Raw genomic sequence first — 26,666 nt, 5'->3', positions numbered from 1 at the left:
CTTTAAAGAAAGGATGGAAAGCAGTGCAAATAAAGCAGGGTTGGGAGAAGTGCACTTCAACGTTTACTAACTATGTGATCTTGGGCAATTTCTAAGCATTTCTGATACATCCTCTTTCTCTCTGTAAAATGAAGAAACTACCCAGGGTTGATGTGACAAATAAATTCAATCTAATGTATAAAGCAGAGGACACAACGGTTGGCACATGGTAAGGGTTATGCACTTTCCAAAAGGACAGGGGTGAGCTTTCCTTGCTTTTATGCATTGACACTGGGCATGGAAGCCATGAGCTGAACCACTGGATAAATATCCCTAGAACCTTGTCTTCTCCAACTAGTGAGCCACTTAAATTCCACTGGCAGTCAAGGTCAACCAACATCAGAGGAGCCTTGTGTAACACAGAAAACCTGGATTTGTGGAAGCTCTCCTATGCTTCCAGCACCGGCTCAGTTCAAAATTTATCTTCAGTTGAAGTGAAGGTGAAACTGCAGTCTACTATGTCTGAAGATCCTGCAAATTGAAGCCATTTGGAAACAATGCAAATTGCAACTGTAAGGCAGTTTATTATATTTATAATCCAAAATTATGTGAAAATGTAAATAACAGCACTAGTAGAAAATATCTACATAGAAGAAAGGATTACAAAAGGATGCTGAATTTCTAAAGCCAATCAAGACCCAAGCTAAAGAAACACAAATGATCCCAGTGATACCAGTTCCCACTAGGTCATTACTGTTAAATGTAAATGCTGTTTATAGGTCAAAATCCTAGTTCTATTGAAAAGGAACTCCACATGTCATATCAGAGCAAGAACTTACAATGTGTTTTTAAAAGACATCTTCTGCTTCAAATGTAAGCTCAATCTATATAATCTGCCAAGGAAGAAACCCAAATTGCGTTCTATCAGCAGAAAAACAAATTTTACTTCAGATGTATTTAACGGCTTCACTTTGTTCTTTTGAGATGGGACATTGGAAAGTAAGGAAGAAAATTTAGAAACTGTGTTTTGAAAAGATTAATAAATTGATCCAAAAATAATGTACAAACAGCTCACACATGCCACCCTCCTCACCGTTTTCTCAGAAGTCCACCAGAGACACCTAATGACCCCCAGTGGACATCATACCTTGGTAGAGCAGGTTGTCTGGGGGTTGATTAGCGCCAGCCACTTTGGAGGACATTTCTGCTTCATAGCCTACCGGCAAGTTGTCCAACATGGCACTGGAGTGTCTGGTGGAGCCCAGCCAAAGGTACACATCGACTTTTGCTTGCACTGACCAACCAGCTGGCCGTTTTCCAGGAAGCTGGGGAAAGGTTACAAGGAAGACCCCTTCATTAGTAGGAGCCTCTCTTTGAGAAAAAAAGGTTCTGTGGATCTGGGGACACACCCAGGGTAGGTATTCAGAGAACAGTTTTCAGGACCTAATCTTATATCAAAATGAGACCAGTGACCCCAGTTGCCACCATGTACCATTCCAGAGGAGGATCCAGGTTTAGTGGGGCCTGAAGTTCAAGTAGGTATTTCCAAGCCCTAGATCATTTAAATCTAACATGAGGGTATGATTATTGCCCCTTGTTTTATATTTGAGGAAACTCAGGCTCAGAGGGGTTTAAGAAGTTCCCTAAGATCGCTCAGCTTTCAAGTGACAAAGCCAGCACCCAAATCCAGGGGAGATAATTCCAGAGCCAGGTGCTGGCTTCTCGACCAGAGACAGTTCCAGAGCAAGGTGCTGGTTTCTGTACCCCCATTGCTTGCCTCTTCCAACACTGAGTTGAAACTTCCTTTCCCAGAACTTCTGGGCACCTGGAATTCCAACCACAGCTTCTCTACCTTTTTGCTTCATTCAGAAGGACTCATGTGCTTCTTCCAAAAGTCAGGCCTCCTTGTGCTTGAAGAGACCTACCTGTCTACTGTTGTCCTTTCTTAACCATCTCTAGTCTCTTCATCCCTTCCTGATGCAGCGTGGTTTCAAGTTCACTTTTTACCCTGCATGCTCTCCTTTGAATGTACTCTGATTTGGATTTCTATTTATGTTTGTTTGAATCTGTGTGTCTTAGTGTAAATAGTATGTGTCTGCACATACAGATGTGCATATGCAGGTGCATGTGCTCTCAAGGTGTGGAGGATATAACTCAATGCAGTATGGCTTCTTTATTTCCTAGTCACCAGGGTTAGGGGACTCCTTCCCCCAACTAAGGACTCCCAAACCCCAGACTCAGCTGTGTTTAGGATTGATGGCAAGACTTTCATTCTGAGAGTAGCTATCTCTCCAGATCTTGTTGACTCAGCTAAGTGTCTCTTAGTGTTTCCTCAGATTTCCTGTCCATATTTTCCCCTTCCTTCCAAACCACTTCTTTTCCAGAGAGAATCACAAAATCCTACATGAGAGGCTACAGTTTGCTCTGACAGATTTCAGGGCACCGGTGGAGAGCACCTGAATCCAAAATTGAGCATGGTTGTTTACCTTTCTATCTTGCTCTGTGGGTTTCTTAAATGGATTTTCAGCAACTGAATTTAGTAACTACCTGAAGTGCCACTAGGCCTTCCCGAGGCAGTGGGGTGGGGAGGGCAACACAATGACCAAGACACACTTCCAGGCCCCCTGTCATTAGCTCACATCTAGACAAGGAGGCCGACTTTCGTTCATTTATTCAAGTGGAAGGTCAGGTGTAAGGGAGAAAATGCTAAGAGAGCAGAGAAGTAGTAGCAGGTATTTCCATCTTTTCTTTGTGAGTCAAATATTTCACTGGGCTTTAATGGATACTTCAGGAGTTGGACCAGTAGAGAGACGGCATCCCAGGAAGAGGGAAGGCGAGAACCAAGATACAAGGCTGGGAACTAACAGTGGTGATACAGGCTAACATTTAATGAGTGCTTACTCTGGGCCAAGAAGGGATTTGCTAAAAGCCTTCGAGGAGAAAGAGAATGACACAGACAAGGCTGAGGAATCTTGCTCATTATGTGGACAAGACATGGTAATTCACACAAACCGTGCTGAAGTTGGCAACTGGTACTAGAAAGAGAGGGTGTGCTTGCCTTGTAGAGATTTCAGTCTGTGGCAGGACCCAGCCACCACTTGGTGCTGCATCCTAGGGAAGGCTGGATTGAAGGCTGGGGTCCTGAGAAGTTGACTGGACTCAGGAGATGGGATTCAGATGGAGGCGAGATGGAGGAGGGGCTCCCTAGAGTCCAGCTGGGGTGGACTCACACGGAGTGGTGACTTCACACAGGTGAAGAGAAAAGGAAGGTGAAATGCCACCCTCTATCTGGGTTCTGATTGCATCTATCTCCTCCCACAAGTAGTTTCCTTTTGGTCATGAATGTCTTTTTCTATCCTACAGCTACAGTGGTTACAGTGGTGATAAGACCTAAGCCAAACAGGAAAGCTCTGCTCCTTTGGAGGATGGACGGGGCTGAGCTCAGAAAATTTTGTTCCAGCAGTTTTATCCTGTTCACTAAAGCATTATGAACATATTTAAATTAGAAAACAAGAAAGACCATGGAACTAGGGACCATGATTTACTGTTACTATTTATTTGGCCATGTGCCTTCAGATGAGGCACTTTGGTTTCCTCTAGATTAATATTCCCCAAACTGGGCCCCTAGTAAAAGTAGTTTCCTAACATTTGTAAATAACTATTCTAGATGAATAATGTTGGCAAGCGTGGGTCTTAAAAGTTAGAGATGTTTCCTGACAGCAGAACTTCTGGGAGCCCTCTACTGGCTAGTGGGCACTTGCAACCTCCTAGATGAATTTGACCATGGAAGCTCATGGAGCCACTCAAAGGTTAACTGTTCCACAGCATAAATTTTGAGGAAACTCTGTTCTGGAGATTTTGGAAATTTTTGCATTCTCTGCTCTGTCTTCCTGCATTTTTAATTCCCAGCTAAGAAACCAGAGCAACTGGTAGGTGGGTAAACACTTTGCCCTCCCTGGTGCCACTCTTGCTTTTCTCAGATTTACCATTTCAGTGAGGAGAAAGGGACATAAAGAGAAGTGGAGAGAGGAAAGGAAAAGAAAGGGTGACAATCAAAACTGATATGAAAATAGTTTTGCTGAGTCATCTTATCAAGATGTCTCATCAAGTCGGTGCAATTGAATTCAACAAAATTTAAAAAGCTATCACCCAAAGTAATTCCAACAGCAAAAGGAAAATACAGACAGACGTAAGCCAAGGCCACAGGGTGAAGCTTCTAAATTCTGTTATGTCCATCCTTGGGCTTCATGTGACAGCTGTTCTTTGTTCTAATTTTAAATAAAGACAGCATACATCACAATATTTAGGAGGGAGGAACTTTACACTGATTTTCTAGTATTTTTAGCATAGAGCCGTCTGAAACAATTTGCTATTTTTAAGACAAATGTTTCTTGTGACCCCAGAATTCCTTGGATGGAGAAATTTGAAGAGAAACCCTGACATTTGTGGTAAATAACTAGAGTGAATGTTTTTTTTCCGTTACAATTTTACAGGGATCAGTTTCAGAATCATGAGACACACATGATAGAAAATAACATACAGAGCCACAGGTACTTCACCAGATATGAACGGGAACACGATTCCAGAAACGTTCTCTAGATGTTAGATGCCATTTGTTTGAATGCCAACATTTATTGAGTGATTATTCAGGATGACTCCACTCTGCCTTCTTTATGAGCAATTACCCACTTAACCCTCAGTACCATCTCCATTCGATGGGTGAAGAATAGGAAAGACAAAGATGTTAAGTGACTTGCTCAAGGTCACACACCTTATAAATATTAGCCCCAGAATTCTGTAGTAGTTTAGACTGTATCTCCCTAAAATTCATACATTAAAGTCATAATCCCCGATATCTTATTTGGAAATAGGGTCATGGCAGATATAGTTGACATGAAGTCTAACTGGAATATGATTCTTACAAAAAGGACTTCATATGAAGAGATACACACCAAAGAGAGAACATAATGCAGAGATTGGAGTTATGCTTCCACCAGCCAAGGGACTACCAGAAGCTAGAACAGGTGCTTCCTTAGCACTTTCAGAGGGAGCATGGCTCTGCCTGATATCTTAATCTCAGATTTCCAACCTTCAGAATTGAGAGATGTTTCTGTTGTTTAAACCACTCAGTGGTCCTTTGTTATAGCAGCCCTGACCAACTAATTCAAGTTTCAACCCAGATTCACCTTGTTTTAAAGCCCAAGCATTAAACCATTATCCCTATTGCCTCTTCTGTCTGCAACATTTAACAATCACATCTAAGGTAGACTCTAACGTTTGGATGGTGCTTAGAGGCTATCTAACCTAGCTGCCCATTGCTGTATTTATATCAAGGGGACAAAGAACAAATATGGACCTCTGTATAGGGAGCTATTTCCCTACAACAGCTATCATGGTGCCAGCTTCTATCCTATGGAAACACACACACACACACACACACACACACACACACACTCAACTCATCAGCATGTGGTAGCCCTACAATCACTTCAAAACTCTCTCATGCCATCAAGACTCTTCTCAGTCAAGCAGTCTTCTCTTCACCCATTCTTCATATGGCATGGTTCATGAGCCTTCTCACCCTCCCTCTAGCAAGAAATCAGAACTGGAATTGCTAGGAAAGTCTATGATGAGTTAGGAAGAGCTAATCAGCCAAATTACACATTCTTGTCAATCAGTGGTGAGTGGTAAGCCTCTGGACCACTCTTTCTCCAGATTTGCTCAAGTCTACTTCTGGGATATAAATTTGTAGTAGAGATAAATTACGCAGGGTCTCTAAGAAAGCTCAAATTTTGATTTAGAGTCAGCAGCAGCATCCATCCAGAGATTGTATCTATGATTGTCCACTCATGAGGCATTAAGTGACCTGTCTTCATGAAGGGTGCATGGACCCAAGATGAATTTAACAACTGAAGGCCACAGGAATCCTAAGCTACCAGTTCTGTGAAATACGAATCTTTTCTCTTGTAATTTATTTTTAAAATATAGATGAACTCACATGAAACCGTGACACAGACAAATTGCACAAGAGAAAAGATAAAAAACTAACAGAAAAAATGTTTCTTTCTCCTAGTGATCAAAGAAATAAAAATTAAAGCAATCTTGAGGTACACCCCCTAGGTTAAAAAAAAAAACCTTTATATATGTCTGTTGACATAGTAATTGGAAAACTGAAAAATATTCAGCCTCAAGATGATCTACCGAATCACAGTTTGAATCAAGAGGGGACTAGGTGTTTCTGCTGTCTGTTCTCAGACATTTGAAAGTTTGGGGGAAGAGTCAGATATATAGACACACACTAGGAATACTGAGAGACTTGGGAAAAATGGAGATTTCCTGTCTTTGAGTCAAAAATAGTGCAGACTTACTTTGAGGAAATGAGTTTTGATCTTCCCACAGTGTTTGCCCATCTGCTCCCTGATGGGGGAATAGAGCAGGTCTTTGGAGGCAATGCGGGCATATGCCACTTTCTTGTTGTTGCTAAGCATCCAGATGAAGACGTCGGGAATGGTGTGCTGTGGCTGTGGGAATGAAGGGGAATGGATCTGATGAGTTGGTGTTTAACAGGTACCCTTCCAGATTTCCCCTATCCTGAAACAGTCCCCCTCTGTAAAACAAATTCTGTGACTTAAACCATCTAGACACTTACCCATCTATGAAAGCAAGCAAGTGAAGTGCAGCTTCTTTGAGAAAGTCTTATATCATGACTTACAAGTACAGTGCAAACCCCATATACCCAATTGTGCTATTGTGCTTTACTGATATGCAAGGCGTACCCACGATTTGGCACCCCTGGTGGCCTACTTATGTCTGCCTATAAAATAAAACATCTTCCCCTTTGTTTTTGCTTTTTTTTGTAATCATATAATAATGTTTTATCCTCAAACATGGGTGCTCCGTAGAGCCAGGTAACATTCCAGAATATTCAAATGAAAAAGCAGAAATAAAAATCCATGAATGTCTTTGAATGTCTTTCTGTTTACTGTCAAGGAAGGAAAAAACAATTCTACAAGGGACTTATGACCTAAAATATGGCTGCTAAGTATTTTAGCTCCATTTTAGGTGGTTCTTCAGGAGAAACTTGACTAAATTGCACATAAAATTCTACTTTAAAATTGAGCTAATAGAGATAGGAATTACAGAATTCCCTGCCAAGAGGCCCATTAGGATGTGAGTGTTTGAAATGCATATTTCTGAGCCAGCATAGCTGGCCCAAAGCAAAAGGGAGGTACATTGTCATAAACTATGCTTTGACTTTCCTAGGCTCAAAGCAGGTGTTCTATCTTTTAACCCTATAATCCTCTAGTGTCCTTTGTTCCCAAAAAGGACATGCCTTCTCTCTTGATATGGAAACAGAAATATCAGTGAGGAGGTTTCCTAGAGGGTCAGTCAGGCACAGACCTAAAGTCCTGATGCTTGGTTTGAACCTTCTAGGTGCTTAATAAAATTCCTGCCTCTGTTGACATGACTTCCTATCTCACTGCTTATTTGGTCCCCAGGGAGTGATAGATTTGCACCAAGAAATACAACTTTTGAGACTGACAGAAGCAGTAGGTATGTACCTCTCCTTGAAACCTTCCGACACAAAACCCGGTATCTAACAGAAGCAAATAGGAGGATCTTTTTAGATCATTCTAGAAGTCACAGAAGATACTGTTTACAACTAACTTTAAAATGAGAAGCTGTTTTGACTTTTGCTGAATATGAGTTTAAATCCTTTGACAGTTGAAAGCTTATCAAAGGTCCCATACTTATTTTGACTTTTCTTGATTCCATTAAGGAATGTGCTTTTTATTTCTGCTGAATACGCAGACTTCATTTAAAAATCAACAAAGCTGTACATATTTGGCTTAATTTAAAAATCTCCTTTCCACCCCTAAACTAATAGTGCCTGCTTAGCTCAGGCACTCTTATCAAACATTCAAACCTCACTAGGAATACATTTGGTTTAATCTCCCAAAGGAAGTTTGCCTTTAGAGTTGATTACCTCATCAACAAGGAAGCGTATTTTTTCCACAAAGTTCTCTGCTTCGTGGATGATTTCATCAAGAGATAACTTTTTCTTCTGCTGCTGAATGATTCCCTTGGCCTCCTTGGCCATTGCTTCCTGAAACAAGATAAGGGTCAGTGTAGATCTTTCTAGAAATCTGGACAAGGACTATCTTATTGCTGGAGGATCCTGAAGGGGCTTGTAAGTTCCACCCTGAGCCACTCATGAGCCTGAGTCAGGATCTGCCAGTGTGCATGCTGTCCATTTAACAGAAATTTCATAGGCATCTGGAGGCAGTGAAAGTCCTCTCACCTTTGTTTGACAGGTGGGTACCATAGCAGAGGAAGGAGAGTAATGCAGTACTGAGAGGCTGAGCTGGAGTGGAGCCCCAGCAGGGTCCAGAACCAATGTCCTTCCTCACTGCTCTTACTACCTCTTCTAGAGGCTTGGGGGTTGCTTCCAGACCAAGCTGGCATTATTTGAGAAACGTTGCCAGTGAGCTCCATACAAGTGTTTGGAACATCTGAAAGTGTTTATTTGAATTCATTCATTCAGCCACATTTTTGTGCTTAGGAAGCCCCCAAACTCTTTCCAGTGATTTCTGAGACAATGGCATGAGTGCCCCTGGCCTATTCTCTGCCTCATCTCATATTGCTTCCTAGGCTGGGTCCCTGACACATGGGTCCTCAAGGGGACCCAAAACATGCCTCTCTCAGTCCATCCTCAAGACTGGTGTGCATGGGCTTTCCTCTTGCTCAAACATTCTTTCTTGGACTTTGCATGGATCATTCCTTCTCAACACTCAGCTTAAATGTCACTACCACACCAAGTCCCCCACATTCTCCTGATCACTGTAGCCTTACAAAATTTCCTTCACAATCATAATCTGTAATCATTTTTTGTTTATTTGTTGCATACCTTTCCAAAGGTAACAAATATATAAACTTCACTGGAGAGGGACCTCCTCTGACTTGGTCTTACTTTGTTCTTATATTCTCAGTGTCTGGCAGAGTTCCTGGCACATAGCAGGTGTTGAACAAATGTTTGTGGAATGAACAAGCCAGTCAATTAATAAATTCCTCAAGGGCAAGTGCCAAGTCCTCATGGTTCTGCGTTCCCAGGACCTAGCATAGGGCCTGGCACATAGGATGCCCTATGTATGTGTTGACTGGGAGGACTGAATACCTGTTATGTAGCAGGCACTGTACTAGGAGCCAAGGCCTAGGACAGAGTAAGACACAGGCTTCCTCCCCCTGAGACTCCGATAGCTTGGTGAGCTGAAAGCAACATATGTACAAAATACCAGGGGACCAGAGAGAGGCAGAGCTAGGTTTTATAGATGACATGACATTTGAGCTGAGTCTTAAACAATGAACAGAATTCATCAGATAATAAGAAGAAATAAGACAGTCCAGACAGAGGAAACAGTTACGGATGGAGGGTATGTAGGGCTGACAGATGCCAGTGACTTTTGAAGCAATAGTGATCTAATCGGGTTTGTGTTTTTGAAAGACCATTTTGTTATAGTATGGAAGATGGGTTGGAGGAAGCCTACGGCAGTAGTCTAAGCCTAGTGGGTGCTATGGAACTCAGTATAGGCAACAATTCTGGGGATGAAGAAGTGGAGCAAGTTCCAGAGTCTTTAAGGGGAAGAATCAATAGAGCCAGTGGTTGAATTGACTGTTGAGGGTTAAGAATGAAGATTCAAAGTTGAGTTCCGCTTCTGGTTGGAGCAGCAAGTATAGCTAGTGGTGCTAATCCAGGATGTGGAATAAGGTTAGATTGGAAGCTGATGGGTTTAATAGGATGGGTTGAGTTGGAGGTGCTGTGAGACAAGCAGTGACGTGTCCATTGGAAAGGTGGAAGTAGAGGTCCAGAGATGAGGAGGGAAAGGTGGGCCACTACAAGATATCAAATTCATGGACTTGTTCAGGGCCAAGGACTGCTGGATTCTGAGAAGACATTAGCATTCTGAGGGCAATATGTAGTATATGGATGTTGTAGAAGCAGGGAAGGGCAGTCAGAGATGCTAAAGAAGAAATGAAATAGGAGGGAGATCTTCTATATAGTGAAAATCTGGCCTCCCTTGGAGTTCAGAGGAGGAATACACAAACCTTTGTTTATTATCCTGGAAAGAAAGGTAAACCACTTTAGAGACTTGGGTTTTAGTGTCTAGACTATGATTAATTAACCGTGACCTTTAAAAAAATCATTTAATTTCTCTGGGACCCATTCACATCTTTTAAATGTCCCTGACCAGTCAAACACTGAGTAATTTTTCTTTGTGGAATTATCATGGCCTCATACAAAGCATCCCTTGGTGCCACAGCTGGAACTAAAGCTTTGAGGTAAGATAATCCAGAGTCTGACTTGGTCTGGTATTTCTCAGCCATCACTCATTCAACAGGGACTGAGGATCTGTGAGGCATGCATTGCTGTGTGGGTTCTCCAGGACACAGCACTCCTGCCCTGTTTTTGTAAGATAAGCATTTAATACTCTGATGAAGAAAATCAATTACAGAGGAAACAAAAGGGGAAGTCTAAGATGCCATACCTCCCAATGAGGGGTCCTATGTCAGAATAATTAGAAACCTCACCAGAAATTCTCTGTGGACATACTAGTCAAGTTAAATTTTCTCTTAATTTTTTAAAAACAGAATCCTTAATGGAAGGAAACGCAAGAGAACAGTTATTTTTCTGGTCCCTCCATTTGTCAGGCAAAGGTCAAGTCAAGGAGTATATAGTCTTTGACAAAATACAGATGTCGAGAAAATGGGCAAGGGAGAAATCCATCAGAATAAGATGTAGGACTGGTGGGCTTCTAGATCATTCTTATAAATGGTCAATAAATGCTGTTCCTTTCCAGCTTACCCTTCTCACTCATGCTTCTACATCATGCAAATGTATAACTTTTAGAACCTTATCCTCATCTGGTCTATGACCTATGCCTCATCTGTGAGGTTTATTTTTAAAGCACATGTTTTAATTCTGTTCAAAGTATAAATAGATTTTCACATACCAGCTCCTGCCAACAGAGCGTAAGTCGTTTCTTATCTAAAGTGGTTTGGTTCAACATCTTGGGTTTCTTCTCTGCTTCAGAGATAAAGGCACTATAAGAGAAGAATAACAATTCTGAAATCTACTTAGTGAAAATCCATTTATGGAATTCCAGAGATTTGCAAATATACTTTCTGCAATACAATGGGAAAGTTGATAAAGCTGCAGAACCAAGATTTCTCATTTAGAATTAAGAAATGGTGTGCTAACTTTTCTAAGAGACAAAGTGAGGATTGGAAATGATGCCCAGACTTTATATTAGTTTGGAGGAATAGATGCTTGTTTTCCTACTTTCTTTCATATACATATATATTATGATTGCTATCCAAGATCATAACAACAAACACAAAATAAAACAGTTTTTCATCATTTTACACATTTAACACACAGCAAGAGTTTCCTGAAAAGTAGTATGTAAAAAATATTTTTACTCAATCCTGAGATATGTCCTCACAGTCCTACAAAAGACTGATTAGTAACATTTTGAGGGATGATGTTTAAAATGTGCTCAATAAGAAAATGATAAAAGTTATAAATGCAATTGAAGAAGAAATATAATGGCTTTAGAACTTGGGAAAATAATATATTGCCTTCATTAGTGATAACTTAAATGCAAATTAAAATCAATACCATTTTCACTTATTAAAAACGGGATAATATTCAAGGCTGGTGGGGGAAATAGTCACTCTCCTCCAATCATTGTTACAATGTTCAAGAGACAATTTGATAGTACTTGCCAAAATTTAAATGTCTTAAAAGTGAACTATTATTTTTTTTAAGATTTTATTTATTTATTCTTGAGAGAGAGAGACAGAGAGAGGCAGAGACACAGGCAGAGGGAGAAGCAGGCTCTATGCAGGGAGCCTGACGTGGGACTTGATCCCGAGACTCCAGGATCATGCCCTGGGCTGAAGGCAGGTGCTAAACCGCTGAGCCACCTGGGCAGCCCTTAAAGATGAATTATTATCAAAATAATTTGATCCATAAATTAAACTAGAATTCTGTCCTTCAAAAACAATTGAAAAATTTTGCAAGAAGATGTTCATATAGTAATGTTTATTGTAGCATTGTTTATAGTAGGAAAATAAATAGAAGTAACTAATATATCAGGGACCAGTTAAATATGTCATACATATCACACAATTAAATACTGAGCACTATCATGACTACTGTAGGAATATGCCAGTGATAGGCTGTATAGTGGGAAAGCAACTTGCTGAACAAAGTGTGTAATATTTGTGAAAAAATGTAGTGTTTTTAGGAATGTGTGGGTTTGCAAATGCACAGGAAAAAAATCCAGGATGACAAATCACTTGTCTCTGGAGAGTGGGATTAGAGAGAGAATTGAGAATACTTTTTCTTTATATATTCTTACTTTTTTTTTTGTAAGATGAACATTTAATACTGTGATGAGGAAAATCAAAGAGAAATGAAAGCAAACAAGGAAACAAAAGGGGAAGTCTAAGATGCCAGACCTCACAGTGAGGGGTCCTATGTCAGAGCAATTAGAAACCTTACCTGAAATCCTCTGTGGACATACTGGTCAAGTTATATTTTCTCTTAATTTTTAAAAAGAATAAAATGGATTCTATTTTGAGGCAGGCATCTTGTTGCCACATGTCTACCTTTCTGAGAGCTGCAAGAAATCCCATTCCACTCCCAGGATGGACCAGCTCAAGGAGACAAGGTAGGCACTTCTGATTTCTGATTTCTCTCCCTTTCTCACAGGGGGAGAAATCATTGATTTCCTCATCAGAATCAGAGTAAATGACCATGACACCTGTTTCTGTTCATTCTTCATCTTTCAGCCTGCTGTGGCCTGTGGACAGCCTCTTCACCTTCATGTGGCAAGTGGCCTGTCTCCTCTGAGGCAGTGGCGAGGGTGGAGGGACTCAGAAGTCCAGCTGCTCAACCACAAATGTGGTTAACCACAAATGTGGGGAGGGAACAGGAAGACCACCTTGACCTCAGATCCAAGATGCTTTCTCAAATCCAAGTTTACCAAATATAAAACTAACATTTTGAGCTCTGTGTGACCCTCATAAATATGTTGACAGTTGCTTGTAAACTTGAAAAAAAGGGGCAATGATTATCATCCTAAATAACCCCCTAATATAGAAATTATTGAGCTATAATTTGCCCACAAATGGTTTCTAAAAATATGAGATCATGAAGCTTTTCAAAGATGCTTAAAGAGAATTGCAGGTGGCATTTAGCTCACAGCAGGAATAGCACCGATACACATTGCTTCTATAATGAGAAATGAAAAAGTAAGATTGATAGAAAGAAAATATATATATTTATTTGGTTTTTATCCTTTTTAAAGCAAAAAATGACAGGTAATTGAGAAATTAGGAAGGATAGAACTTATAAAGCAGAACACTAGCATTTATCTACTTAGCTACCCCTTATCTACTAGTTTTTGCCTTCCATCAAATAAATCTCTGCCACTTCATTGCTGCCATTATGACAAATTCTCATTTTTGCTTAAGTCTTGAGCTAATTAATTTCAAGTGTTAGTCTAGGTCATTTCTTTATGTGATAGGCAGCTCCTACAATGGCCCCCAGTGACCTCCTTCTTCTGCTCTTCATGCCATTGGGCAGTTCCCTCTCTTTGAATGTGCACTGGACCTAGTGACTTGCTCATAGTAGAGTATGTAAGAGTGATGAGATGTCACTTCCAAGATTAGGTTATACAAGACCATGATTTCCATCTTGCTGACATGTTCTCTCTGACTCTTTCAGTTTGCTCACTCTGATGAAGTCAGCTGCCATGTCATGAGAGGTAGCCCACATGGTAAAGAATTGAGGCTAACTTCCAACCAATAGCCAGCAGGGAACTGAAAGTCCTCAACCCAACAGCCCGTGAAGAACTGAATTCTGCAAATAACCATATGAGTGGTCTTGGCAGTGAATCCTGCCCACTGGAGCCTCAAGGTAACTGCAGCCTCCCTCAGTCAATGCCTTGACTGTAGGAGTTTCTGAGAGGGTCTCAGCAAGTGACCCAGCTAAGCCACACCTGGACTCCTGACTCACACAAACTCAGATCAATACTATGTTAAGCCACTAAAATTGGGAATTATTTGTTACTTTCTAAAAAGCATTTAATATACTCTATTTTTAAATCTTCTGTTATATTGTTTGCCACCTGGAATCAGAGTCCTTATGTGGTGCTTATTGTGCTATATAAAAAATTCTATTAAATGGCATTTGAGGGACTTCTGGGTGGCTCAGTGGTTCAGTGTCTGCCTTCAGCTCAGGGCATGATCCCGGGGTCCTGGGATGGAGTCCCACATAGGGCTCCCTGCAGGGAGCCTGCTTCTCCCTCTGCCTATGTCTCTGCCTCTCTCTGTGTATATCTCATAAATAAATAAATAAATAAATAAATAAATAAATAAATAAATAAATCTTTTAAAAAATGGTATTTGATATAACTTATCCATCTAATTGTCAAATAGCTGCTGAGTAGCTACCAAATGTTAGGAAGCATGCTGGGCATAACACTCCTAGCATTTTTCTTGTTTCATTTAAAAGTCTCTGCAGTGAGTCTTTCTTTTCTTCTCTCTCTTTTTTTTTCCCCCTTTGCTTTATGCTTTAGTTAAATGTCAGGAAGCAACAGTGAAGCCAGAAGTGCCACTAAATTACTGAACAAAGTAAAGATGGATAGAGCTCTATAAAATGGCCATCTGAATGCATAGAAAATCAACTCTTTTCTAAGGTAATTAAAAGCTGATTCCATATAAGCTCAGCAACTCATATGCCAGCTGTTTCTCCCAGTACCTGCTTTGACTGATGAAGTCACTAAGCACTGTCTTCATTTTCTCTTCTGATGCTGTCTCTGAAATCTTGATCAATTCTCTTGCTTCTTCTATACTCTCTTCCTGAAAACAAATCATAGAGGTGGAGGGATGAGAGGCAGAAGGAGACACTCTAGCAGAGACACTGATTGTACTATCTCAGACATACTATTCTGCTGATTTTGTGTTTTAGAAATGAATGAAGAGTTTCCTCATTTTCTTATGCCCTATCTGGGAAATGCTACTGCATTCTAACTTTGAACCTTGTTTTTCTTAACTGGAATCGTTCCAAATACAAGTCATCTCCTGTGTTGTTCAAATTCATAATGTCTATCCAGATCATTTCCTAATGGGGAACCATTTACTTAGTCTATCCTGTGGGGAAACCTCATGTCAGGAAATACCTAACAAAATAGAGTAAATTAGATACAATTATTTAAAAAAAAAAAAACTTCAAAAGCAGTGTTTAAGTTGATTGGTTATATAGGAATATAGTAATACTGAATAATCCTGAATTTCAAGGGTTATCAATTCTTCTGATTATAGGGGTTTGAGCAGGGGGTGAAGTGTTATAGAGGAGGAGGACAGGTTGCATATGATAATTGCTATATGCTTGTGTATTTAATAATCATACTTTTCTTTTTTAGGCCTAAAGGCTGTATTCCATTTAGTGGCTTGGAGGGATAGGACACTTAAAAGGAAATATGTATGTTATCAATGCTTTTCTAAAATTTACAAAAACCACATTATCTACTACACATCAAAGTTTGATGTCTGGAGACACACATTTCCCTTTTTCCCCAAGGCAAAATGCAGAGTGGTTAAAAATTTATGTGTAGGTCAAACTACCTCTGTTCAAATCCAGGCTCTATTCTTACAAGTGAACTAACCCCCTTATGCCCAGTTTCCCATAAAATCAGATAATAATAGCGGCTACCTATAGCACCATAGAGAGGTGTGGACTTCTTCAAACACTACTTAGTGCTTAGTAAACATTCAATCACGTTAGCCACGATATGCCAAGTGTGGCAGGGATCCTGGCACTGAGAAAGGAATTAGAAATGAATGAAAAGGCAGTTGTGGTCTCTAGGGAAATATTCTGCTTTGTTTTGTCAGGACTTTTAGAAATAAACTCTCTCTTTTGCCTGAAGGAGAAGCAAAATCAGCCTTACAAAGCGAGTCTACACCTCCACATAATGTGGAGGTCCTCTACCCCCTTTAGGCTCTACCTCCATGATGCCTGGATTCCCCAAGGCCAGCAGCGATTCTCTGTTTCACACAACTAAAGACAGAATGACAAAGCAAATGAGAGAGAGAAATTTGTTCTTTCCTTAGAATAGGTTGTCATGGAATGAGAGGGTCACCTGGTGAGGCATGGCGGGACAGAAAGTAGAGGGCGCTCCTTGGAGCTGTGTATGCACTAAGAGAAATGTGAGAGAGGCAGAGCCGCAAAAGGCAGGCTCAAGAGCCCAAAGAAGCAGAGTTCCCAGGAGTGCCTTCCTCCCCAGGGTTGAGTAGAACAAGCCAGCAGTCACTGCATATTGGCTCTGTCATAAATACTCCCAAACATTCAATCCCTCAAATAACTCTCGGCCCTTTTCAGGTGTCAGGTCTTATGCCAGTTGCCAAAGAAGAGTGGGAAATGGTTATTGAACAAATAAACACACAAATCAATTGTAAAGTACAGAGAGCTCTGAAGGTAAAGCGCAGAGTATTGCAAGAGAGGAAAAGGGGGAGAAGCCAGAAGTCTTTTCTGAGGAAGTAGTTGAAACTGAGCTGTGGAGGTGGATGGGTGATATGGGAGAAGCGTGGAGGGGAAAAGTAGCTCAAGATGAGGGAACAGCATGGAGGTGGAAATCAGGCATGCAGAAACTTCGTTCTTCAAGAAACTAAAAGTCCAACGTGCTTGGGACAAAAGAGAGAGTATGTGAGAGGCAGGACTGGAGAGGTGGCGGGACTTCACCGTGTAGGCGATTCTCCATGTTAAGGACTTAGAATTTTTTATGAGTTGAAGCCTTGATCTAACAATTTTGTGAGAAAGTTGTCAATCTCCTGCCTTTTGAAGATAAGGAAAACAGCCTATCCCTAGGTCCTATAACGTTAAGAAGTAGAGCAGGGATTCTAATCCAGATATTTCTATTTAAAGTAAAAATGTATTCTCATTCCCCTACATCCACAGGGTAGGAACTCTGTGCCTTCCAATGCAGCAGCTGCAATTTATTTGTATTTAAATTGAGGTCAAAGCCCTCTCCTAAGTGAAAAGGAGGCACCCTCTCCTTGCCTCCATCCACCCAGTGTTCAAATCCATCACCTTTGAGAGTCACCTACCAGTAGGTCTGCCATTTTCTCCAGCATGTTGGACCAGTGCAGCCTAAAGGTCTGGTCTCCCCAAGAACTGATGAAATAGACACAGGGCTTCTTGGCTTCAAAAGGCAAATAGTTGTAATTCCTGTGAAAACAAGTTTGGTCTGGACATTAGTTGGCAACTGGTATTTTTCAGGCAATTCCAGCCACATGTTCATGTTTTTTACATTCTGAATGGGATGAAGGAGGCGGTGGCAAAACAATCAAACTATTAACTCCTTTCTAACTGGGGACCTACGAACAATAAACAATGAATAGATATGTAGTGATAATGGTGAGATACTAACAGCTACAGTCATCAGACCCAAGGCAAAGCCTAGAGCTGAGCACCAGGGGGCAGGGTTTATCAGGCAAACCTTCTGCAAGGAGGAACTTTTCTTTCCGGTTGAAAAGAGAAGAGAAGGAGAAAAACTAACATTTTCCCTTTAATGTCTACAAGATACACACTGTGTGAAAATCAATTGAGATAACATGTGAATGAACTTTAAGAGCGTCACATATTATTAATGATGATGAAGCATGTTCCGCAATCTAAACTGGAGCAACCATGCTGCCATCTAGGCATGCATGCATCCATGCATCCATGCATCCCTCCATCCATCACTCATCTATTTGTCCTCTGTCCATCCATGCATCTATCCGTCCATCCATTCATCCATCTATCCATCCATCCATTCATGCATGTATCCAAAATTTACCGCTGCCAGGCTTTGGGGCTGATAATGCAGGTGACACACTTGGCTAAGAAGAGACAAAAGGGATGGCAACATAGCTAAAGGGGAGATTTGGAGCCAAAAGAAACATTTGAGGATGACGGTTGGATATGCTTAAAAGCTGATGAGAAAAAGATAGTCAACATGGTGAGATTAAAGACACAAAAGAAGGAATTAATTCATCAGTTTTGCTCCCCCAGGAAAAAGGGAATGGGGTGAGACAGTAAAGTGGGAGAAGTGTGGCAAAAAGTTGAAGTTCTCTGTCAAATGACAGCTATATCCTTGACTAGGTTTTCCTCAAGCCTCCTGTAATTTTCCTACAAACAGCTGGGACTGAGAAGAGAAACAGGGAAGGAAAGCCAAGGCAAAGTTCTTTGAATGGGCACTGTGAGATGTGTGGCTCTATTAATGTGGATGGTGTTTGGAGTCACATATATGTAGAGGCAGAGAAAGGAGAGGCAGAGGGAGAGAAAAGCTTTGTTTTCATTCCAGAAAACTAAGGAGAAGTTCAGCCTGAAAGAATGGGTGGTTGTTCTTTTTAGCTCTCCAACCCAAATTTCTTCTGGGGACCATAAAGTTAGCAAAGGTGTCCTATAGTCTATTCTGCAAAAAATAAATCAGGAAGCATCCATTTAGAAGAGAAGCCAAATAAATTCTTGGCAGAACCTGAGGTTGTTATTATAGCAGGAAACAATAAATAAATAAATAAATAAATAAATAAATAAATAAATAAGTAAGTTAGAAATCAAACTGTGCTTCCATTTCTTTTAAAATTATTGTACTGAGAACCCAACAAGATACATTTTGGCCCAAAATTGTCTTTTGTTCTAAGGTTTCTATGGTTCAGATTATTTTGTGCTAATGATGTTCAGGGACTCTGTCTTTTGGATTCCCAGAGTTCTCCTAGTCATACTGGATCTGGGACTGGGATGCTGTGGGTCTCAGGCAAACTCACTACAGATGGAGCACAGCAGATGGGAGTACACCATGAGGGCACTGTGCTGCCAGTGGGAAAAGAAGGCTGCCAGTTTGAATGGCTGCCCTGACACAAGACCAGCCTTGTGACTTTGGGCAAGGGTAGCCCTAGAGTCCTGAGAATGAAATGATGAACTGCTATGAGTGTTCTGTGCTTCATCTCATTCTGAACTCCAGCCCAACACATAAATCATATGTGAATGCATGTGCTTTGTAAAACTGTAAAGCCTAGAACAAACTCAAGGAAGCATTTTAATGAAGGCAACACACAACTCAATTATATGCGTGAATGTGTGTGTGCATGAATGTGCATGCTTCTGTGTGTCCATGTATCCATGCACACATGTGTCTATCATAGACATAGGATCTTCCAATGCAGCTCCTGCCACTCTGGTTTGCCACTATGTCAACAGAACCTCAATATAGTGACTGAGAAATATTCCTGAGAGACAGAAAGTCCAAGAAACAGCATGATTAATCTTGGTCTCCTTGAGCCAGCTGGCCAACACTAATATGAGGTCCATCCAGGAGTGCTTTGATATTTCTGATTTCCTCCCCAAAACATTCCCACACTAGATCTGACATTTTCAACCATCATCAAAAATGGGCTAGTCCAACAAGGGAGGGGAGGTTTTCCCTGCCTGGTCCCAATAAAAGGATGAACAGTATCTCTGAGTTGTCTCAGAAAAGTATCCCTGAGTTTTCACATCCAGTGATAAGATCAACTTATTGATCTGTAATAAGTTGACTCATTGATCAACTCAGTTTTGAGAATAGACAAAGAAACCATCAAAAGACTTGGAAGTTTGGTTTCCTTGTTGGGTGTGGAAACAAGAATGGACAACAATATGCCTTCCAGGGAGCAAAAAAACATCTCAAGGAAGGTGGTCTATGGGAGGGACAGGATTTAGAAAATATAGGACACACTCAAAAATGAGCTAATAAACAGCTAAGATTATTTTTACTCACTCCTTCATACTTTGTCCCAAACACTCTCTTTCCACTGCTTAAACCCCTTCCCATCCTTTAGGATATTACTTTTTCCGTAACCTTTCTCAATTCCTCACCTCCTCCCCAGGGAAAGTAAGTTACTCGCCTCCTCTCTCCGTCCCTATAGTACCCTGTTCCAAATCCAGTTATGGTAATTCCTTAACTCATTCAAAAACATCTATGAGGACCTATTACATTCCAGGCTTAGAGAAGAACAGATACACAGGTTAATAAGACACAGTCCCTGTACTCAGAGTGCTCAGAGTCTCATAGGAGACAGACAAATAAAAACATCCTAATGCAGTGTGATTGGTACTTGGTGGAGGGGAGTCCAGAAGTCCAATCAGACTTGGGATTCAAGGAAAAGAATGTAAGCTTAACCTTGAAGGGTGATGGGAACCAGAAGTTCTGACAAGGAGGCTTGTTGACTGGCAGAGGGAAGAGCATAGTCAAAGGCCCAGAAGCAGCAAATAGCAGGACACATTTGGAGAACCACTAGAGACATTGAGTGTCTGAAGGGATGGCGGAGTGTGGGGAGTGACTGGAGACGACGGTAGAGAAGTAAATGGGGATGGAGACAACAAGGTGTGGCCTTTAAAAATAATCCTGAAAGCCACAGGCAGCCAATGAATGATTTCAGAGTAACTGGCTCTGATAGATAGTTTGGTGAATTTCTTGAAGAAGATCTGAGTCAGATAGGAAGTTTTTAGAATAATCCAGTTCAAAGATGCCAATGGCCAGAAATAAAGAAATGGCAATCAATATGAGAAATAGTTGAGAACCAAAATTGACCAGACTTCATTGTTGACTGGATGTGGGAAGGAAGGGAAAAGAGGGCAGCTGCCAGCTTTCTGGTATGTGGTTCAGAGGACACAGAGAATGGTAGGGCCAGTCCATGAGATGGGAAAGATAGAAAGAGGAGCAAAGTTGTCTATGGAGACGATGAACCTGCTACAACCTTGGGACATCCAATAGGGGTGTTTGCATCTGCTGCTCAGAGAAGAGGGCTTTCTGGGGAAACGTGTTTGGGAGTCCTTATTATCCTGACAGTGCTCAGTAAGCTATGGGCCTGTGCCCAGAGAGAGTGTCTAGGTCAGGAAGAGTGGAGAGAGTGAAGAGCACCAGCAGTGTAGTTCCAATCTCCTCACATACAAAGGGGGAGAACTATGTTCTCTTATGAGAACCTAATGAGAAGATAAAGGTTTTTCTCATAGCACAAAGCTCAGATTACAGAAAACTCTCCCTGTGTGTGGCTTTGCCTTCTTCTTGTAAATCACGTGGTTGATGCTCAATATCAATTTCTTACAACAGAGGTCTAGAATTTTACTTTTCTTTGGATGTTGAAAGTTCATGTAGGTTAAGGATAAGTGAGTGTGCATGGAGGTACCCCAGATTTTTCCCAAAATGGTCTTTTCCACTGGCTGACAGTTGTTTTTTGAGTTCTTTAGTTTGCAGCAAAAACAAGATAAGAAATGATGTATCCAATAATCCCATTTACATAACGGCACAGAGCTCAGATGAATATAGCAACTGTTAATAGGGCTTGGATTGAAATGTTAAATTCTGACCTTCCTACCTTGTTATGTTCAAAGTTATAGATATGGTAATAATAGCCATCATCATTGGTCTGCCCTTAGATGAATAACCGGATGTGACATTTGGAGAGTTGTCAACTTGTCACTTAGGATTCAGTAGAGTGTCACTGACCATGTTGCCCCTGTTCATGCCTTGCTCCCATAACTGAGATTAAAAAATGATGTTTTTTGTTTTAGGGAAGATCTGAATCAAACAGTCCCAGAAACAGATCAGACTCTCACTGTCAAAACCCTGGCTGTTCTCCCCTCCTGTGTCTCCTACCTGTTCCCTTCTGTCACGAGTGGTTTCTTTGGGTGAGTGGTGGAGAGCATAGGGATGGCAACACTGTGGGCTGTATCCCCTTCTCCTTCCTGCAGGAGTGGGAGATTGTCTTCTTCAGCTGATTCAGCTGACTTCTTCTTACTTCCATGATGGGAACCTCCATCAAGCAGGTTCCCAAAATTACCTATAGAGATCACAGCAAGGGGAGAGAGGCCAGGTAGGTGTCAACAAGCAGAATCTGGCTATTTGGCAGTAGGGATCCAAGGTCATATCCTCCCAGGGCAGAGAAATAAGACCTCAGTATGAAGATGGGAAATGTGATCATCAAACCAAAGTAATAAGATTGACAATGATGGTGAGCCATCATCTACATACCTCTTATGTTCTCTTATGTAAAAACTATTTAAGTCACAAATTAACTGGATTCCATCTCTACTTCCTTTGCTCCTTAGGCACTCTCCTGATGTGAATCAAGATCTTCTCTAATGGAATGCTATTTCTTGGAAAGGTTTTCCCAGTCATACAACAGCTCAGGAAGATTTTTGGGAGTTATAATAACAGCATTTATAATATGCACAAGACCTCACATGCATTAACTCATTACATTCTTGCAATAACTCTATGAGGAGTTACCACTATTTTCATGAAGTATGAAAATAAATCTATCCTTCATATATTAACACTAAAGTGAACAAAGAATTGTTCATTTCTTTCTGAGGTGCAACTCTCTGCCAGAATGCTATCACTTCTATGGAAGACACTAACTTATTCATTCAAGAAACAGGTGTAAAGCCAATGCCATATGCCAAGTACTGTGCTTGTTTGCACTTACCAATAGAAACTTCAAAGCTAATGGGTTTATCTCCAATCTTCCGGTCAATCATGGTAGCTTCAAAAAATGTTCCAAAGAGTAAAAATTCCTCATATTTTTCTGGTATAATCTATAGAAGAAAGAAAATATTAGACAAGCCTGGCTCTATTTTTTTTTTTAATTTATTACCAGGAAGCTGAATTAGTGATGTTAACTGGTGCAGGATGATTTATGGGCACTGGAGTTTTGGTGTCAGCCTAGAATGGCACATCATTTCCCCATTAATCAATCAGGCAGGCAGGAACCAGGACCTACAAATTACAAATCTAGATTCAGCCATTTATCTAGAATGATGTAATCTCAATCTTCCGAGTTTCTACCTTGCAATTAAAATCTTTTTTTTTTTTTAATTTATTTTAAAGACAAAGGTTGGCATGTGTATGCTTCTATGGTACTACCAGCAAAACACAGGTCTGGAATGGCCTTCAGGTGAGCAGGCATTTAGAAAACACAGTCACAGGATCAAACCCTTATATTGGAGCATTATTTTATGGATTATACAGGATGGTCACATCCATTATATCTGTTCCTCAAAAACCTTAAGAGGTCAAATCTGGACCATTCCCATTTTACAGGGAAGGGAGCTAAGGAAACTAAACTTAAGGTTGAGTTTAGTAACTTTCCTAAATATTCTGACTACACGCCGGTGCTCTTTGGGCTCCTACGTCATAACCCAACACCTTGCTGCTGCTCAAAGACAGATCTTGCTTCCTGAAACAATGCAAGCCTGGATAAAAGAGACAGGAGGGCTAGGCACTTGCATGAACATCAGCCAATCCAGTGCATCCAGGATGAGCTATAAGTATGTAGGGTCTCAGGATCACATCTGTTTTTACACTGAAAAGGGTCTTGGAGTTCCTCTGCTTCAACTTCCTTCTATCTGAATAAACTAAAGCTCAGGGAGACTAAGGGGCTACCCCAGGTCACAAAGCATGTTGAAATCAGCCAAGATTTGAGGCTTGGCTGCCCTCTCAAGTAGCTTACATTGTGGAAGACAGGACTACTATTTGTAGGTGACTCCTATTGATGTGAAACAGGTTGATGATAGTCCAGGGAGCAGATATAGCTGAAATGTAGCTGACACACTGACACAGCATCACATTTCTGAGCAAAGAGGCTTAATGAGCTACATATAGTCTATGCTTCCTGGTTTCCCAGTTGGATTTATTAAATTCCATGGAGAAGCAATAAGGTTGGTTTAAGGAAAATAAGTAGTTGTGGCTTTAGAGCTAAGGGCCCCATTCAATCAAGAGCTCTGAATCCTATCCCTCAGAGAGCCAACAGATCTCAAAAAGGTGACGTTTCCTTCACACAGTAGCCTCCTTGCCTTTGACAGCAGCAGGAAATGTTTCTATTGATCAGAAGATATTCGACAGGGTGGGGCCCCAGGGCTAGCTCTTAGTCACAGAGCACACACCCTTCCCACCTGCTGCCACGGTATCCACTGGCTGTAAAGCCACTTATCTTGCCTTCTTGGGGCCAAGTTTACTCTCTGGGAGGAGGTCAAAAAGTATTTGGAGACCTGGTGGGAATATGGTCAATGTAAATAGGAAGAGAGATGTCAGATTTCCTAGCCAGATAAACCTTTCTTCAAACCCTAGTGCTGCTACTTCCAAGCTGGTTGACTTAAGGAAAATCATGTCCACTCTCTGGGTGTCACTTTCCCTGTCTGTGAAATAAACATTGTTGCAGGGCCTACAGGGGGGAATAATGAGACCATCCACGTGGAGCACCTCATATAAAGCCTACACATACAAATGTCACAAGAATGGTAGTTGTGGCAAGTATTTCAATGGATAAAATTAATCTCTTAATTCTACCCATCCTTTGCAGTCTAACTCAAATGGCCTTTTCTTTTGGAAGCATACTTTGACTTCCTGAGTTGGAGAAATTATGATGATAATGTTTCCTGAGCCCTTATTATGCGTCAGATGTGGTATTAAGACCTTTACCTACTTTATCTCATGTAATTCTCAAAACTACCCTAGAAGGGAGATGCTTTTATTCTACCTTTTAAAAGATGAGGACAATGCAAATTGTGAAAATTTAAAACATCTGTCCAAAGTTACTAAATAAGCCTAATATGTGCCAGGCTCCGTTCTTAGCACTTTGTGTATGTTAATTAATTAAATTCTCACTGTGAGCCTATGAAGCAGAGATTATTATTGGAAATAAGTGTAAGGAGCTTATGTCACTTGCCCTAAGACCCAGAGGCAATGTCTCTCTATAGGCTGGGCAGTAACCACTGCCACATCTAAAATCCAGCTGTCTTACTTGAGAACATTTTAATCATAATATTTCACCCACTCCAGGAAATATTAGTCTTTATCTGTAGCTCCTTATTGTACATACCACTTTTTACTTCCTGCACATTTATTTTGTATGACTTACCTCCCTTTCTATATCATAATTTCCATGGAGTCAGACTCTATTTGTATTCCTACCAATATTGAGGATGATGTTTAAAAAAGAAGCTGGTCAGTACATGTTCACAGAATCTGAAAATGAACACATCTACTAGATTGGCTATGCTCTGTGAAAGCTCGGCATAGCAAGATAAGCTTTGACAGTGGTGATGGTGTGAGTTGGAAAAGCCAATGTCACGGGATCTCACTTGTCTAGGGATGCAATTAAACATGGCTGCAGCAAGGGAGATAGGAGCTCAGGACCCCGAAGAGCTAAAAAAGAAGATGCTGCAAGGATAGATATTACCATTACCATATTGGTAAGGGTGAGGTCTGAGCTGTTGAGGCACTGAAGAAGGTAGAAGTCCAGGGTGGTGGTTTTAAAATATGTCCACAAATCCTTGGAAAAACCTCCCTCAAAAGATGAAGCCTAATACTCCTCCCTTTCAATGTGGACTGGGCTTAGTCACTCACTTCTAACAATTAGAATGTGGCATAAATATCAGTATGTGACTACTAAGGGTTTGGTCGTAAAAGACATTGAAGTTTCTGCCTTATTCTCTCTTGGATCACCCACTCCATTCAGGGAGAAGCCAACTGCCATGAAGATACTAAGCAAAGGTCCGTGTGGTGAGGAACCAAGTCCTCCTGGCAATAGCCATAACAGTGCACCATCTTGGAAGTAGATCCCAGAGTTCCAGTCAAGTTGTCAGATGACTACAGCCTCTACCAACATCTTAATTAAACCGTATGGATGGGATGCCTGGGTGGCTCAGCAGTTTAGTGCCTGCCTTCAGCCCAGGGTGTGATCCTGGAGTCCCGGGATAGAGTCCCACATCGGGCTCCCTGCATGCAGCCTGCTTCTCCCTCTGCCTGTGTCTCTGCCTCTCTCTCTCTCTCCCTCTCTCTCTCTCTCTCTGTGTGTGTCTCTCTCATGAATAAATAAATAAAATCTTAAAAAAAAAATACCATGGAAAATTCTGAGCCAGAACCACCAAGCTAGGTATTCCCAAATTCCTCAACCACAGAAAAAATAATCAGTTGTAATTTTAAGTTGCTAAATTTGGGGGTAATTGTTATAGAGCAATAGATAACTAATAAGCTCAGCAAGAAACTGACCACAAACAAGAATCCAAGACGAAGAGACAAAGAAGGAGAAATAAAGGTTTGAATGAGACATGCATTTTTCCTCTCCTACCACCTTCTATCCAAGAGCCAAGATGGGCCCTTGGTCTTGTAAGAAATGTACACTCTAAAAAAAAAAAAAAAAAAAGAAAGAAAGAAAGAAAAAGAAATGTACACTCTACATATATTCCCAACTACCCTTGCTTTCTGCTAGAATTTTTTTTTCAAGGGGCCTCAGCAAAATATCTTGAAGATATTAACATGAGTTAATAAAATCTTCTATTAGGCCCTTTCTACTTGGCTAATTCCTGTCTAGAAAAGATTGGATTGTTTTGACAGTAGGAAAGATTGCTATAGAATCAGATACAGTCAGCTATTAGCATAGGTGGCTACTTAAGGTACCTGGCAAAGTCCAAAAAATGTTTCCAAAGTTAGCATATATTCTGAAAAAATACACATAAATACAATCACATCAAAGCAATGTCAATTCTAACCATAACAAATTGGCAGTACACATTTCCAGAGAATATTTCCCAATATACA

At 40.8% G+C, this 26,666-nt stretch overlaps 1 protein-coding gene and 2 long non-coding RNA genes across 4 annotated transcripts in view; 2 read left to right on the top strand and 1 right to left on the bottom strand.

Annotated features, from left to right (window-relative positions):
• LOC118350387 (uncharacterized) overlaps positions 1 to 12,873 on the top strand; it is a 49,748-nt gene extending 36,875 nt beyond the window's left edge. Inside the window, exons 4-5 of one of the 2 annotated variants that reach the window (XR_007401541.1) lie at positions 12,625 to 12,713; positions 12,835 to 12,873. This is a non-coding gene — a long non-coding RNA (uncharacterized LOC118350387). The remainder of the gene's footprint in view (positions 1 to 12,624; positions 12,714 to 12,834) is intronic. The other variant, XR_007401540.1, reaches the window with a different exon arrangement.
• The window catches only part of FER1L6 (fer-1 like family member 6), a 163,153-nt gene that overhangs the window by 78,572 nt on the left and 57,915 nt on the right, over positions 1 to 26,666 (bottom strand). The window contains 8 exon segments of the mRNA XM_035697460.2: positions 1,127 to 1,304; positions 6,348 to 6,500; positions 7,967 to 8,086; positions 10,989 to 11,079; positions 14,807 to 14,907; positions 17,152 to 17,272; positions 21,723 to 21,906; positions 22,555 to 22,663. Coding sequence (XP_035553353.2) covers positions 1,127 to 1,304; positions 6,348 to 6,500; positions 7,967 to 8,086; positions 10,989 to 11,079; positions 14,807 to 14,907; positions 17,152 to 17,272; positions 21,723 to 21,906; positions 22,555 to 22,663 — 1,057 coding nt within the window.
• LOC125752324 (uncharacterized) lies at positions 12,880 to 25,930 on the top strand. Its single transcript, XR_007401539.1, has 2 exons — positions 12,880 to 13,963; positions 25,585 to 25,930. It is a non-coding gene; the product is annotated as an uncharacterized LOC125752324 (long non-coding RNA).

The sequence above is a fragment of the Canis lupus genome, chromosome 13, assembly GCF_003254725.2.
Source record: "Canis lupus dingo isolate Sandy chromosome 13, ASM325472v2, whole genome shotgun sequence".
Classification (NCBI taxonomy): domain Eukaryota; kingdom Metazoa; phylum Chordata; class Mammalia; order Carnivora; family Canidae; genus Canis; species Canis lupus.
The sequence above is the reverse complement of the archived record's forward strand: the minus strand, read 5'-3'. Positions and strand labels throughout refer to the sequence as shown.